Genomic DNA, 16,683 nt, shown 5'->3' on the forward strand with positions numbered 1-16,683 from the left:
TATCTAGACTGCAATTGTCCCGAAAGGCGATTTCATTACACCTCCTCTTGGAGGAAGGAAAACTCAAGAAGCAGCGTGTGCGCCAATAGGCAACAGCGTTTCCATTCTGGTGAGAGAGGGTGTGCAGGCCCCGAGCGCCTCCCCGGGGAGGCAGTGGACAAAGTCACCCGACCGCGATCAAGTGGGAAGTTTTCCTTTTATTCACGTGCCCGCAGTGGCTCAGTCTCGAGCATCATTTCTGAGGATGCGATCCCACGACGTGGTCATCACGGGGTCGTCACCGCAGGCCACGTGAGGGAAAGCGGCCTCAGGGCCAGTTCCCCCCCCCCCCCCCCCCCGCCCCGTCCAGGCACAAGTGGCTTCAAGCGGGCTCCGTGGCCCCTGTGGCGGGGGAAACAAGGTCCAGGTGCTGCCCGTCTGTGCCACCTGCCGTCCAGGCCACGGCAGGGGCCGTCAGGCTGGAGAAACGTGGCCAAAGCCGGGGCTCTTGATGCCGGGGATGTCGTTCTTCCTGTAGAAGTCCGCCTTCACGAGGTTGGCGCGGCCGTGGTCCCGGTTCAGGGGCTCCACGGGCTGGTGGATGCGTCTCCCGTAGACAGAGGACGTCAGCACTGCCACGGGCCGCTGGCGCTCCTGGCGGGGTGACCAGAACACGGGGTCAGCTCCGCCCGCTTGTTCGCATGACCCACCTTGGGTCCTGGAGGCCGTGTCCACCCGGCCCGCTGCACCCCTGCGTCCGGCACACCCGGGTTCCGTGATGCCACGGGGACCTCCTGAACCATGTCACGCCTGCCCCTTGTGCTCAGAGCCCCTCGTTGTCCCCAAGTCTTTCACGTCACCCAGAGGAAAGGCGAAGACGTGGCACGGGGTGCCACGTGCCCTCTGACCTCAGGATCCGTTCTCCCTCCCGCCCTCCCTCCTCCCGCGCTCCTCCTGTCTGCCTGTCTCCCCTCCCGCCTTCTCTCTTTTCCCAAATCTTTCCACCCTCCACCTGTCATCTCCCCACTCCCTACCTCCCCAGCACCCCATCTCCCTGGTTCCGTCTTCTCTTTCCGGCCCCCTCATATCTGTGACCCCTCATCTCCCTGGGCCCCCTCACCTCACAGCTCCCCAGTCTCCTCGCACTTTCCCTGCCCCCTTAAAAGGCCTCATTTCTCTGCATACCTCCCATCGCCACCTGGAATTCAGTTCCTTATTTGTATGACTTCATTTTTCATTTCCTCATAGGAATGTGAGCTCTGAGAGGACAGGGACAGTTGTCTTCTCCCCCTAGACTCAGTGCAGGGCCGGGGGCGGGGAGGGGGTGGGGGTGGGTGCTCAAACTCGGGCCGGGTACAAGCGGGCCAGGCGTGTTAAGACAGGAAAGCACGAGCCTCACTACCCACTTGGAGTGAATTCACATAAACAAAAACAGTAGAAAAAAACTTCATGTCTGTGACTTAAGTAGTAATACTTCAGAGTTCCTCACTTAATTCCACAGTGAAATAGTCTCCCTGGAAGTGACCTGGGGCATTCTTTAACAATAGCAGCCCCAGGCCAAAATCTGCTGATGTGGGGGGGGGGGGGGGTGGAGAGAGAGAGAGAGAGCCCACTGGAGGCTTCTCCATTCTGACTTCTGTGTATCGTAGAAAAGCTGATGATATTTACTCAGCACCTGGCTCTTCATAAACACACTGTCCTCAGATCAGACTCCGCAGAGACGATGTCCGAGTGCGGAAAGGCCCCAAGAAGGTCTCACTGCTAAGGAGCCACACAGCCTCCTCAGCCCCGGCACCTGCTGTGGTACAGACCTCCCTTCCCCAGGCAACGAGCTTTGCTCCTGCCTCTGCTCACACACTGGGGCGGCTGACCACAGGCCAAGCCTATGCTGTCAGAAAATCGTGCAAAGATAAAGCAGAAGCCGCCCCATCTGTGAAGGTTCGAGGCCAGTACCTAAACTAGGGTGTGGTTCCCTCCCTGGCAGGGCCGGGGTCCTCCGAAGAGCTGTGACAGCCAGGACTCAGCAGTTAAGCAAACACCTGCTCTATCTGTTGAAAACAACTTCTTAGTTTTGCCTCATTAAACTCAACAACAGAGTCATAAAGACTAACGCGCGGAAACACGACCAGACAGGGAGCCGGTATCGGCCTAGTGTCAGTGCCGGGCCCGGTGAGGGAGAGGAGGGCGCACGCAGGGGTGAAGGCAGCACGCCCAGCTCGCTGCGGGATAGACGCACAGGCGCAGCGGCTCTGTTCGCGCTTTGTCGACAGCCTGTCTCAACATTACCTCCTCGTTCACGTGAAGCCCCAGGCTTTTTGCATGTTCTCTGTCATCTCGGTGCAACTTCTGATTGTAGCCTGGGCTCTTGTCAAAAACACAGTCATACAAGGAAATGATTCCTGTCTGGGGACAAAACGAGAAAGAAAGGCACGGGTCTACTGGAGGACTGGGCCACAGAAGCGCTCCGGGACACCGGCAGCCAGGCCTCTCCCCCGATGGACGGTGGAGACGTGCAGTTTCCCATCTGCACTGAGCATGTGCTCGGGAAGGTCACCCCAGAGCACCCTCCACGACCAGAGCAGGAGGCCGGGCCCCCCGCCAGCGAAGCAGGTCCTCCAGAGGCCCCGTGAGGCGGGGACATCTCCGTGGCTCTTTTCCTGCATCTCCTACGGATCCCTCCTTGACCTTGACCCAGGCGCACAGCCTTAAAGTAACAGTGACCCACTCAATATATGTGTTTTCTCCTCATTGCCACCTTTCTCATAGTTCTCAGATTTCCTACAATAAGCTTGCACTGCGTTAAAAACTTAACCATAGCCAAACACTGGACAATACAATTAAACAGAAATATCCCTAAGTTCCTACCCAACAGGTGGGCACCTAGTACAAATCTGTCTCTGGAGAGATGGAAATATTTTCTTTAATCAGATGTGGTAGCTCTTATGAATGTAACTCATGAATGCATGACTATATTTATTTTCTATATGATATATACATGTGTAGTATTTGCACACGTATCAGGCGTATGTATACAACGCGCGTGCACACACAGCTTTGATGCATTAGAAAATGATCCCGTTTCATTCATCCACCATTCCATCCCAGGTTTCTCTTCGTACAAAAATCCGTCTGCCTCACTTGGGACCTGATAAAAGGGAAAGAGATCCACGTGTCAGCTCGTCTTTGATCTTGACCCGCACGTCAGGCCTGTCCTTTCTGCTCCCGCGTCCAGGGCCGGGTGCCTTGAACCCTCCAGCAGCAAACCCAGGCACGCCATGCCGCCGGCATTTAGGGGTACGGGGTAGCTCACCTGTGCTCGCTCGCTCGCTCGCTCTCCCCGGGAGCGACGCTAGGAGCAATCCTCCGAGTGCAGGACTCGGAAGCAGAAGGTCAACAGCGCCAGGGACGCACAACATGTGCTTAGTCTGTTGGAAGGCACGGGCAGCCCGCTCTCGCCGGCTGGGACTCAGAGCAGCTAGTAGCAATGGAAGTGACCACATGCCATTTCCCACCCTGACACCTCCCTCACAGGTCCCGTCCCGTGCACACGCACCGCTCCTGCCCGCGAAGTGGAAAGCTCAGGCACGTGGCCACCGTCCTGGTGCAGTGAACCATCTAGTTCGGGAAACAAGGCGAGCTTTCGGGATTGTTGTCTTAGGTTCCTAAGAATTCCAATGGCGACATGCCCGAGGCATGTATTCAGCGGCTGCTGGAATCCTGGCTTATGAAGTGCAGACTCACTCTGAGCCACTCGGGGGCAGGACGCCTGGCTTGTGGAGTCTGAGCCCCGGTGGTCATTTAATGAGGTCACCATGCAGGAGCTTCTTGTTGGCATCGTCCTCTGTCACCTGCAGGCCCCTGGGTCTGTCCACGCACTGGGTTGGCTGGCCTTGGCCTTCACTTGTCCTGAAGGCCGCCTATGGGATAGCTCATCTATCCAGGGTCCAAAAAACAAAAAGCCCAATTCAGCGGGGAGGTGCTACATTCTTCAGCATTTGCTGTTGCAAAACTTGGCTAGCTGTTTGGGAAGAGCAATAAACTTGGATCTTCAAATCGCATTATAGTCAAAAGTAAATCCTGGACGGGTTATAAAAATATGGGAAGAGAAAATCCATAAGGGACTTCCTACGCGTCAAAGCATTGGGGAAAATGTCACAAAGAAAATATCAATCACTTAGGTTATATAAAAATCAGACATTTGATAATCAAATAAAATTAAGACTTAAAAAAAAAACAGTAGGAAGGATAGAGAAATCTCAATATCTTTAACATGCGGTGTAGGATGTCTGCAGAAGGAGACGCTGATGGCATCGGCTGGGAGCTGGCTTCTAGCCTGGAGATGGTGAGCAAGCTTTGCAGCATTTTTAGGGAAGCCGCCAGGCCAGAGGGCTCTGCAGTGACACAGGAGAGGCTCAGGTACACCACACGCTCTGCCAGGATGGCGGGACGTAGATCCCCCAAAGGGGCATTCTGGCCTTTGCAAGGGGAGGCACCTCCATGCAGACCCTTCCTTTTGGGGTTCGGAGCTACTGGCCAGGTCCGGCTGAGGCCAGAAGGCCGACCTGGGCAGTGACTGAATACCCCATCACCCCCACAGCACCCCTTTCCACACAGGAACTGGAGCTGGGATCATGGTCATGATGTGGCTGTCACATTGCCGCCCGAATCCCGCCTGGCCTGGCGGACCCCGTGCATTGGGTGTGTTTCAGGGACGGCAGCTCCGGTCTGTAACAGAAACACCTGCTGCCCGGACTGAGCACCTGGGCGGCAGCGGCACCCTCAGATCTCTGGGCCACGGTCTGCACCCACGATCTCTGGGCCATCAGTTCCCACCCGGCTCCATGTGGGTGACCGGCAGCCCCCAGGCCTGAGGGACAGCCCTGCCAGCAGGGGCCAGGGGGATCAGGGGCTCCTCCGGGACCTACTGGCTCGCGCTGTCCTCCTGTGCAGGTGGTTCCCATGCAGGCCTGACCCTCCCGAACGGAGTCAGCCCCCTGGAGGTCCTGGACGTGTCCTGGGAGCCGGGCTCCGAGGACAGAAGAATGAACACCGGAACTGAGTGAGAAAGCGATCAGTGCTTCCTGAATGAGGGAGGCAAGGTTGCCTCACTTTGTTCCCTGCGCTGGGGAAGCCCCCTGTGGTGAGCTGTCCACATTCTCAGCTCCCCGGAAATACTCCACACAAGCAGCGCTCGGAGAAGCCATGTGCCTCAGTTCCCCTGAGTTGCTCACCAGAATCCAGTCTTGCCGTATGTTAGAGCAGTCTGTATGAGGGCTCCCTGCACCCACGGGGTGTGATCGGAGTCTCTCTTTCTCTCCTTTGCAGCCATTTTGCCTACTTACTACTTTCTAGAGTAAAAATGAATTGTCCTATCACCGAAAAATAAGGGGGAGAAATCGACCGGCAGGCAGGCAGCCTCACTGAGCAACGTGACTGTCCGTCGTCAACTTCTAATCAAACTGAAAATCTGTCTTTTGCTAAATTTTAATTATTCATCTTTCTCCTTTCCTTTTGTCTTTCATTCCTTTACGGTTGGAAGCAAAATGACATGAATAAAACCCAGTCTGGTTTTAGATGCTATCACAAAACAGAGCTTCTGGGTTTACTATTATTTTGCTATTAAAATCTCTCCAGAGATTTCCTCTCTCAAGCAAGACGTTGAGCAAACGAGCCCATTTGCTGCCTCTCTGGTAATCTCCCTTTGCCCCTTTGCATTTTGAGGGCTGTTAAAACGTAGTATGATCTCATTCTGGTTGTGCTGTCTGATGGCTTGCCTTTGGTCCCCTCCCCCGCCCCCCCACCCCCACCCCGGGCCCCTGCTCCTAACACTGCAAAATAACTTGCCTGTAGCCCTGGGCTGTGTGTACATATGGAGCGGAAGCCTTCACTCTTCGACCCGCAAAGCACGTCACTCTAACTATTGTGTCAGGCACCCAGCGAGGCTCCAGGACAGGAAGAGGGAGTCCCTACCTTGGAGGAGACCACAGGCTGAGAATGGAAATAAACTCATTAAACAACAGCAGGTGATACACAGGGAGCCACAGAGGGGCGCCCAAAGTACAGGGGCAACGGCCAGGAAGGATCGGCTCCCTCCTGGGATCACGCGGGATGGGGACGTTGCCGAACCCATCGTAGGGGGCGCTGCACCACTGTGGCCGGAGTCCCAGGGCAGCCACCTCCCTGGGTGTTGTGGGTTGAATTGCACCCCCCCCCCAAATTCCTATGTTGAAGTCCTGACCCCCCCAGGATCTCAGAAGGTGATTTAGAAATCAGGACGCCGAAAACGTAATTAGTTAAGACGCGGTCATACCTAATCCAACAGCACTGGTGTCCTTATAAAAGAAGTTCAGAAACAGACACTGATACACAGGGAGAGAGAAGATGACACGAGGAGACACAGGGAGGAGATGGCCATCTACAGACGAAGGAGAGTGGCCTGGAACAGACTCTCCCTCATGACCTTAGAAGGGACCAACCTTACCGCCACGCTGATTTGGACTCCTGGCCTCCGGAACCGGGAGACAATAAATTTCTGTGGCTTAAGCCCCTGGTCTGTGGCACTTTGTTACAGCAGCTCCAACACCCATACTGGGTAGTCATGTTTTGAACAATGGAAGGTAAGAATGGAGATAAAACAAAGGGCCCTGCAGTGGGGCTGGAGACCCAATCCCAGAGCGCTGTGCTCCGGGTAAACTGAGTCGCTAAACCACTCAACCCAGACAACCGGCTTGGTAGACATCACCAATGTTCCATTCCGCTCTGCTCCTGACTCCGCACAGGATTAATCTCTGCTCCTTTGGGCGAGTTAAGCCATGTGACCAGATCTAAGCAATGAACTATGAGCGGGGGGGTCACATGGGACTTCTCAGGCAGAAGCCTTTGGGGACTCCGGAAGCTTCCACAGCAGTTGCTGAGTGACTATCCTGGGCAGAGCCATCCCTCTGATCCCCGTTGGACATTTAACATGAGAAGTGAGTCTTACTTAGGACATTGAGACTTTAGAGGCTGTTGTTCACTGCAGCAGACCTCGTTTCTCATGACTACCACAAGCAGTCCTGGCCTACAGTCTACAAGGGCACATCCTCCCAGTTGTGGGCTTCTGCTGCTCCCCGTGCCTCCTACCAGACACTACGCGCGCTCTGCCACAAATAACTGGGGGAAGATTCCCAGCAAACGGGGACCCGAATCGTTTCTTTTCTCCTCCCCTTCAGACCATTCAAATATAAACGGACTCTCTATTGTTGGTTCAAGCCAGGTAAACTTTGCAAGAAAGAAAGAACTAAGAGAAAGGAAATCAATACATTTCCATATGGCACTCAGGCAGGGGTAATGTTATGTGCTCACCAAACACATGGCCTCTTCCAGAATAAACAGAAGACTGCAGTGGCCAGTCTCCATCCCACTTACTAGTTCTGGCAAAGAATTGTGGGTGAAGCCAATGGGCATCACCTTCTAGGCTTGGTCTGTAAGAGCTCTCGTGTGTGCCCTCCATGCTGTCTCTCCATGCTCTTTGGCCAGCAAGTTCAAAGGATCCAGTAAAGGACCGCAAGATCCCAAAGATCCCCAGGCCCTGGCAAGAGTGGAACCACTAAAAAGGAGGAATCTGGTTCCCCAGTTACTGTATTAAGCACGCTGGGGGGGGGGGGGGGGTGTGCCTGGGTGGCTCAGTCAGTTGGGCGTCTGACTTCGGCTCAGGTCATTATCTTGAAGTTCGAGCCCACGGCGGGCTCTGTGCTGATAACTCAGAGCCTGGAGCCTGCTTCAGATCCTGTGTCTCCCTTTCTCTCTGTCTCTCCCACTTGTGCTCGGTCTCTCTTTCTCAAAAAAATACATTGAAAAAATATTTAAAAAAAAAAAAGAAAGCTGGGCTGGGGCATCTGGGTGGTTCAGCAGGTTAAGCGTCCGACTTCGGCTCAGGTCAAGGTCTCATGGCTCATGAGTTCGAGCCCTGTGTCGGGCTCTGTGCTGACAGCTCAGAGCCTGGAGCCTGCTTCAGATTCTGTCTCCCTCTCTCTCTGTCCCACTTGCACTCTTTCTCTCTCTCTCAAAAATAAATACACATTTTAAAAAATTTAAAAAAAGAAGAAGAAGAAGAATTAGAAGTCCAGGCAGGAGAAACACACACATTGGGCTACATGTGAAAAAGAAACACACTTTTCGTTATGTGTTATTTGCATAAGGCAAATGGTGGGCTTAGGTTAACTAGCCACTCTCTGGACAAAAAAGACCCGATGTGCGGCATTTGCCAATTTCTGCAGTATAAGCATTCTCACCGTGGCCGATTTCAGGCTTCCAACTGAATGCAGAGTTCAGACGAAATGCTACAAATTGGCTCTTTGTTGTGAGCATGAGCAGACTGCGATATAGGACACACGGGTGGTTAAGGCTCTTGGGGTTCAAGGTCCATTTGTTCCCAGAGCACAGCCCAGCCCACCTTGACTAAAACAGTAGTCAAGCTATGATCGGGCTTGTTCGTTTCCTCTCTTCGGGGGCACGGTACTGTTACCTCTCATCTTGAGGCTTCCAGTCACTGTTTGCCTACCCAGAGCTGTGCGACCTCCTCGTAAAAACAGAAATTCCCGAGGCGATCCAAAGGGTTTCCTTTGATTCATAAGGGCCTCATTTTACTTCTGATAAGTCCAGTGCTTGTCCTTGGGAGTCCAGCGGTATGTGAAGCTTAATGAGGACATCTTCATTAATTTTAACATCATTCAAAAGTCTGTTCTCAGAAGGAGTGTAGCTTGTCGAGGACAGGACGTGCTAGTTCTTTTAAGAGGACAATACTCAGCTATTCTCTGGTTCCTCTGTGGCAAAGGTTCTGTTTCCTCTCCTGGTACATTAGGATCACGAGTTTGGGGAATTTTCAGAACTTTTCCAATAATCTGAACATTTTAACAATTTAATAAGAATCCTATATCATAAGCAGTCTTGATAAGGCATTATCTTCACTGCTTTTTAATTTTATATTTATTTTTTGAGCGAGAGAGTGAATGGGGGAGGGGCAGACAGCGAGGGAGACAGAGAGAGGGAGAGAATCTTAAGCAGGCTCCACGCTCAGCGTGGAGCCCGACTCGGCACTGGATCCCAAGACCCCGCGATCACGACCTGTGCCGAAATCAAGAGTCGGACGCCCAACCCACGGGGCCACCCAGGCGCCCCCTTCACGACTTCACTACAGTGGATCTGTTGCTGGCGGGGGTTGCGCCCCAAACCTACCCTTGAGCTGAAATGAACCAGCGCCTCCCTCTGGGTGTGCTTCATCCTGGAAGTGTGCTCCAGGTCGGGGTTCTGCATCAGTCTGTCCGCTCACTTTGTCTCCGAGGGGAGACTCGGACCCAGCTGTTCTCTCTTCCACTGACACCAGCCCCCCACCGCCCCCCTCTGCCCCCCATCCCTGGCCCCCAGCTGTCCACATCACAGGAGGAAGGGTGAGCCAGGGGGGCTGCCGCTCGAGTCGAAGCTGTTCCTCTTGACCAAATATATTGGAGACAATGCTGCTCCTTTTCTTGTGTCATTGTGCTCCTTAAATGGGGACAGTTCTGGAAAAACTGTCTGAGATGTATTACGACATGCAAAGAGCAAGCTGCAAATATACATGTGCAGTTGTGTGATCTGTGCGTGAACATGTTCTTGTAAACAAAGTTAGACACCTATCCGTGCATTCGTATGCACACGGCGGAAAGCCACGCCCCACGTGGTCACATGGGTGGTAGGAACACTGACTCCACCCTCTGGGTGTTTCCGTCCTGCTTCCCTGGGGTGACCTGCCTGCCCCTTGCGACTCTCTACCTGCCCTGGAGGAAGAGATTCAGCCCCACCCCCTACCAAGGGGCAGGTCACTGGACAGGGAAGACACAGCCAGCCCGGATTTGGGAGAAGCAAGGGCATCTACTCCCAATTTTGATCCCTGAGGAGCAGCTCAAGGCCAAGGATACCCAAAAAGGCAGATAATCCCAAACGGGACCTCTATTTAGGCTCAGGGACTGATCTTGTGACTTGGTTTTAAATTTTTTTTTTTTTTAATGTTTTATTTATTTTTGAGACAGAGAGAGACAGAGCATGAACAGGGGAGGGGCAGAGAGAGGAAGACACAGAATCTGAAACAGGCTCCAGGCTCTGAGCGGTCAGCACAGAGCCCGACGCGGGGCTCGAACTCACGGATCGCGAGATCATGACCTGAGCCGAAGTCGGCCGCTTAACCGACTGAGCCACCCAGGCGCCCCATGACTTGGTTTTAAAAGCCACCCAGGTGGCTCAGTCGGCTAAGTGTCTGACTCTTGATATCAACTCAGGTCATGATCTCATGGTGGTGAGATCGAGCCCCTGGATGGGCTCCGTGCTGGGCTTGGCTCTCTCTCTGCCCCTCTCCCCTGCTCGTTCGCTCAAAACTAAACATTTTTTAAAAATCCGCACCCCATTTATTCCTCTTTCGTTCATGCAGCAGGTACTTACCAAGCACCAACTATGAGACGGGCACTGTTCAGGCCGCTGAGGACAGAGAGCGACTGCCGTCCTTATGGAGCTCATAGTGTAGTGGGAAGAAAAAGCAGCAAGATAATTAAGTAAACCTTCAGGGGCACCTGGGTGGCTCAGTTGGTTAGGCGTCTGACTTTGGCTCGGGTCACGATCTCGCAGGTTCCTGAGTTCAAGCTCTGCATCGGGCTCCCTGCTGCCAGCCTTTCGGTGCAGAGCCTGCTTGGGATCCTCTGTCCTCCTCTTTCTGCCCCTCCCCGGCTTGTGGTCTCCCCTCGGCTGCATCCAGTGAAGGGCAGGTGGGCGATCAGGAGGGTAAAGAAAGAGCCCCTAGCCTCTGTGTCTCCATCACACATGGACGAGGAAAGTCAGCTAATCTCCCTAAAGCTAAGGTGGGGCTTTCTGAGCAAAGCTTCGCTCAAGACAGGCTGTCCACACTGCAGCTCACCACGAGAGAAAGCATATTCGAAAACCCCCTAAGAATTCTTTTTTAATGTAGCTCTGAGACTTTGCGAAACTTCATCAAATCTTCCATAAAAGGGCATTGTCCTTCGACTTAGCTTTTCCATTTCAGTAGCAGAAATGTTGCACGAGGCAGAAGAAGGAAAAAAGTAATTCAAAAACCTCATTGAACTGAATCTGCCTTGCTGCCTCCTGAACAGTATTTTATAGGAAAAGCCCACACTGCTAAAGGCCCCTCGGGAGCCGTGCAGGAGTTGATCACATTTTAGCTGGCAGCTTTAGATGACAAATTTGTCTCAGGATCCAAGGCATTACTGGGGCTTTAAATAAGCATGCCGCATTGAGGGCCTTAACTTTGGGGTCTCCCAGGGGGAGACACCATAGATTAGAAACCACCAGAATGACTCTCAGATTACCTGCCTCACCTGCGTATGCCTCTGACAGCAATCAGGGGTGCAGGATGTAAGACACTGGCTGGGAACCAAACCTCAGTGACAAGAAACTAATAATCACTAACAAAAGCGAATAATAGCTCTGCTTACATTGGGCTTACTATGTGCCACTTCACCTCTATTAATTAAATTAATCGTCATTACTGGCCCCGTGAAGCCGGTACTGTTTCATAGATGGGCGAAGTGACCCAAGGAGATCGTGCCTTGTGCAATCTGCACAGCTAGGAACGCAGAGCCAATATTTTTACCCAAGACTTGTTGGCCTGTGCTAACTAATTAATTACTAGATGTGTCACACGGTAATTGACTGAAGAGCTAATTCTGCCCTTTGTCTTCTCAGCTTCGAGTAGGACCCAGATTTACAATTCACTTAGGGGCAGCTGAGTCCTTTAGCAAATTTGTGATGCTAAATCATCGTCTTCAGTCCAAATGATCTCATGGTAGAGAATCAGCCTCTGGAGTTCTGCAGCTGATTAAATACTAGTTCATACAATCCCCAGGGGGACATTATTACCATTGGTGGCTATCTTGCAAATATACTTCGAAATGCCTTTTGTTGATACTTTTAAGGGCTATTTTATTTAGGTGTTAATATTTCTGCTGCATCATTTTCTTCTGCATGACACGAAAGGCCTGAGGATTTGAAATTGCCTGTGACTCCAGCTATCAAGACTGTACTAACTTTTTTTTTTTAAATCCGCTTTGCATTAATTTGTTCTAAGGCCCTTTCCTACCTTCCAGGTACAGTAATATATTGGAGCAGGGGTTTTCTATCAAGATACAGATAGTCACTGCTTTAGCCTTTCAGGTCACATGGTTTCCAACTCTGCGCGTGGCCAGAGATAATACTAAGCGAATGGGCATGGGATCTTGTTGTAATAAAACTTCATGAAAGTGGACTCTGGGCCACATTTGGCCCAGGGGCCGCTGTGTGTTGAACCCTGAATTAAAGCAGCATACTTCTTACCTACCCCTGATCTCTCTCCAAATACAGAGCCCTGGGCACCTTGTATATCATCAGGCATCTCTCTGCATCTTGGCCCCAGAGAGGCAGAGTCACGTATCAGATTGGTGAACCTGCCGTGTTCAACTCTGCTCCTTTTCCGTTGGCAATGGCTGGCCCACAGTGGGCGGGGGTTCAGCTCTGCTTTTTCTGGGGCCCACAGCTGCAGTGGCTGGGTAGGATTCAGAGCTTCTGCGTCCACAACCCATTTTTGCCCAGAGACCTTAGCAGGAACCTGCAACCTGGGTTTTAGTCTCTGATAAATATGTATCCTGAACCCCATCCACTTTAGCCTTTTATCTTATTTCTGAATAGCCTCAAAGTGGTACTTAACAGGCCTCCTCAGAGGTACACACCAAATGGTGTATTGTGAATTTTTTCATTTTGTCAGGAAGCCAGACAAGATTTATGTTCTCTCAATAAAACAGCACGGACCATCTTAAAAACATCAAGATTCCTGGCTTTTTGGCTGTTCCTCTCATGCTGTGCGGTAACGCTCTGCCTGAATCATAAATTGGCAATGATACAGGTTTTGCATACTTAAATTGTAAAATTCATTTAATAAATGAGATTATTTACAGATAAAAGTTCTTTCAAGACATATCACTCATGGGAGGAAAACACAGGAGGTCCGTGGTGGCAGTGAGGTTGGGCACCGTTGCCCTAAATCCACCCCAGCATTAATTCCCAGTGGACGTTCAAGCCAAGAGTGCACCGAACAGGGATGCACAGAGTGGCCACGGATGTCCCTTTCTTCCTTCTGTCCTTCTGTCCTTCCATATTGCTCAGAGCCGAGCGGAGAGGAGCTAACTGATACAAGAGAGCCTCCTGGCCAAGGTCGTGTGTTAGTTTGCTCAGTCTGCCAAAACAGAGCACCCAGACTGGGGGGGGGGGGGGGGGTTAAACAGGAGAAATGTACTATCTCACAGTTCTGGTGGCAGAAAGTCTGAGATCAAGGTATGGGCAGGGCTCCCTCCTCCCGAGGGCTGTGCGGGAAGAAGCTATTCGCAGCTCCTCTCTTTGCCTTGTAGAAGGCCATCTTCTCCCTGCCTTTTCCCTTCATCTTCGATCTATGCATGTCATGTCCCCTTTCCATAAGGGCGCCGGTCATACTGGATGAGGCACCCCCCCCCCAATGACCTCACTTGAATCTGATTACCTCTGTAAAGACCCCGTCTCCAAATAAGGTCACATTCTGAGGCGCTTGGGATTAGGACTCTAACATAAGAATTTTAGGGGGACACACAATTCAACCTGTAACAGTTGTCTAAACTAGAAGCTTCTGCTTTTGTTTGTAAGGGTAAGCTCCATGACATTCTGTTCTCTGACATTTCACGTGTGACAAGTCCCTGAATGCGTGCAGACCTGATCCGGATGGGGGTTCACGTGGGCTCTATGGGTGACGGGTGGGGAGAAGAGAAGGAAGGTCATTCCGTGCGGACACCTTACACATCAGGAGGGAAAGACCTCCTTCTTCCTAGGCACTTGGCTAACCTATACCCTCTCTGAGCCACTCACTGTCCCTGCAGGCTGAGCGACCCCAGAGATCCTTTTAATAATGATGTCCCTGCAGCCTGAACTGCAAGAAACATCGGAGACATTTAGGAAAAACAGCCTGACGAAAGCAGTCGTCGACTCCTGACAAGCTCTGAATTTGCTTCTTTTCCTCTGGCTTCTCCCCCTGCTTTGGCTGCATGGTGGCCCGTCACAGACCAGCAGGCTTTTCTCATGAGTCGCGTGTGCCTGCTGGAGCCAGGCCAGAATCTGGTGCGGCCTCCCTGTCCTGCTCTCCCTGCAGGATGGTCAGAACCACCTGTGGTTATCTTCGGTTTGCAAGAGGGCCCTCCAAGCGCGGCGTCGGTACCCTGGACTTTCTGGGCGCAGTCGCTGCAGTGAGCGCTTTCAGGCAGAGCCCAGAGGGAGTCCTGACCCCACCAGCTGCGCAGCCCAGGTCTCCTGAGACCCTCCTCCAGATCCTGAGCAGAGGGGTCGATCAGCCTGCCGCTCCGGGTCGCAATACTAGAAGCCCAGCCGTTCCCAATCCCTTACCCAAAGAGCACCGGGACCCTAACCCATCCCCAAATAGCTCAGAAAACGCGGTTGAGCATTCTGGCACCCCACCCTCATCCCAGCTGAGCATGCCTCCCACAACACACACAGCAGGCTCAGCCCGTGCCCATCTCTAGGTGAAGGGTGGGAGGGGGTGTCACCTTACTCTTGTGGTCATGGTAGCTACTCTCTTTGGGGTCTAGGCACCTGGGAGGAAGGCCCTCTCCCGCCCTCCTTCCCCCTGTGACCCTGACGCCCCCTTAACCCGTCTCCTCTCTCCTCGCCCAGGTGTCCTCACAGACTGTAGAGCCCTGCCCCGGCCCCCACCCCTCCCCCCCCTTGCAACCCCGACCCCAGAGTCCCACCCCAGAGTTGCAGCCCAGACTCTGGGACTTCCTCCCCCAAAGGGTAGCTCCGACCTCTTGCAGCCCCGCCCCCATCCCGCCTCTCCTCCAGCCCCCTCCCCCGCTCTGCAGCCGTGCCCGCCTTCCCTCTACCCACCCCGCACCTCCATTCGGCTCTCAGGCTGACACCCGCCTCCACCCTCCCTCTCCTGCATCCCCTCCCCCCCATTCGCTCCTCCCTCTCAGTGAAGCCCCGCCCCACCCCCCTCCCTCCCCTCCCTGGCAACGAAGCCCCGCCCCCATGCCCTCTCCCCATCGGCTCCTCCCGGGCGGTGAAGCCCCGCCCCACCCCCCCCTCTCCCCATCCCTGGCAGTGAAGCCCCGCCCCATCCCCTCCCGCCCCTCCCTGCCAGTGGAGCCCCGCCCGCCCCCTTCCCGCCTCGCCTCCTGCCGTCTCCCAGTCTCCACAGCCCCTCCGACTCGCCGCCCCGCGCCCAGACGCGCAGCCCCTCCCTGGGGCGGCTCACCTTGCCCAGGCGGTAGTAGTAGCTGTGCTCCTTGGGGTCCAGGCGCCGCGGCGGGACGTAGCTGAAGGCGGAGAGCGCCGAGAGGGGCAGCGGCCGGGGCTTGATCCGCAGCGTGGCGGCGGTAATCTCCTCGTCGTCGTCCTCCATGCCACCCCCGTCCAGCGCCCCCGCGGTCGGTCCCGCCCGCCGAGGGCCCCGCGGGCAGCTGGGAGCCCGCGTTCGGCGTCGCCGGGAAACCGCGTCCCTTCGGGGCGGGGGCGGGCCCCTCCCCCTCCCCCTCCCCCTCCCCCTCCCCGCTCCTCCCCGCTCTTCCCCGCTTCCGAACCACCCCTCCTCCTCCCCCACTCCGCTCTTCCCCGGCCCACTTCCCCGCCCCGCTTCTCCGTCCTCCAGGCACCCCCAGCCAAGCCCCGGGTGTTTCCTCGCAGGTGCGTCCCTGGAGTGCGAGCTGCAGACGGGGTTCCCGGGTGGGAGACGCCTCTGGGATCAGCGCCTTCCAACCCGCTGACCCCTCCCCGCGCAGCGTCGGACCCCTCACCCAGATCACTCATTTGTGGGGCCGTTTGGCCGCGCACCTGCTACGTGCAGGCGTTGGAGGTGCCGCCTTGAACCGAGCCGCGGGCGTCCACCGGGAGCTCGCAGTCCGCTGATAGAAGGGAAAGGACCAGTGACTTGAAGAGGAACTAGAGCAGCGCCGCCCAACAGCCACATAGTGGGAGCCGCGCACGTAATTTAAAACTTCCCGGTCCCCTCTGAAAAGGTACAAAGACACAGGTGAAATTCATTGTAACAATATATTCTTTTTACTCGGTGTGTCCAGCACATTGTCACTTTAACACGTGGCCCCAGCCACAGTTCGAGGGCTGCGTGGCCGCACGTGGCTAGTACGTAGGGTGTTGCCAGGGAAGGCATGAGGCTCCCAGGAATTAAATCCGCGTCTCTGGTTGGAGCGCGAGCGCCCCTCTGCTGACAGGGTCAAGTTGTCTCTAGATCTGCAGGCTGGTTCTGGAGGCCCTTGGCTGAAAGTTCAGGGCGCAGAAACTCGTGATTTCGTAAAAGTTGGGAGGGGAAAGGCAACATGATGACAAAAGCTGGGGAAGTACTTTAAGCAGGGTGCCTGGCAAAGGCCAGCCTCCGTGAGGAGGTGATGATGGAGCGGACTGGAAGAAAGGAGGAGCCAGACTTGTGGAAGTCTTCCAGAAAGTGCCTTCCAAGCAGAGGGAAGGGCAGCTGTGGGGCCCCTGAGGCAGACCAATCTTGATGTGCTCCAAAGGCAGCAAGAAAAGAGGGTGATGGCGTCTCAGAAGGGGATGTGGGAAATAAGCCCATCGACCAGTCAAAGGATGGCTGTGGGGACTGGGAGCACAGCCAAGGGAGGCCACGCCGCAAGTTCT

At 54.2% G+C, this 16,683-nt stretch overlaps 1 protein-coding gene across 2 annotated transcripts; it reads right to left on the reverse strand.

Annotated features, from left to right (window-relative positions):
- Positions 1-177: 177 nt before the first annotated feature.
- CFAP90 (cilia and flagella associated protein 90) lies at positions 178-15,539 on the reverse strand. Of its 2 annotated transcripts, XM_078444294.2 has the most exons (3): positions 15,290-15,539; positions 2,266-2,382; positions 178-633 (listed from the first exon to the last, which is right to left on the reverse strand). In XM_078444294.2, the coding sequence occupies exons 1-3, from the start codon at positions 15,434-15,436 to the stop codon at positions 454-456; spliced, it is 444 nt and encodes a 147-aa protein (XP_078300420.1). In that variant the 5' UTR covers positions 15,437-15,539; the 3' UTR covers positions 178-453. The 2 variants fall into 2 exon arrangements, with proteins under 2 accessions (XP_078300420.1, XP_078300422.1); XM_078444296.2 differs by lacking the exons at positions 178-633; positions 2,266-2,382 and adding an exon at positions 10,012-14,345.
- Positions 15,540-16,683: the final 1,144 nt, after the last annotated feature.

Source organism: Panthera onca, chromosome A1, assembly GCF_046562875.1.
Source record: "Panthera onca isolate mPanOnc1 chromosome A1, mPanOnc1 haplotype 2, whole genome shotgun sequence".
In the NCBI taxonomy this organism is placed as follows: domain Eukaryota; kingdom Metazoa; phylum Chordata; class Mammalia; order Carnivora; family Felidae; genus Panthera; species Panthera onca.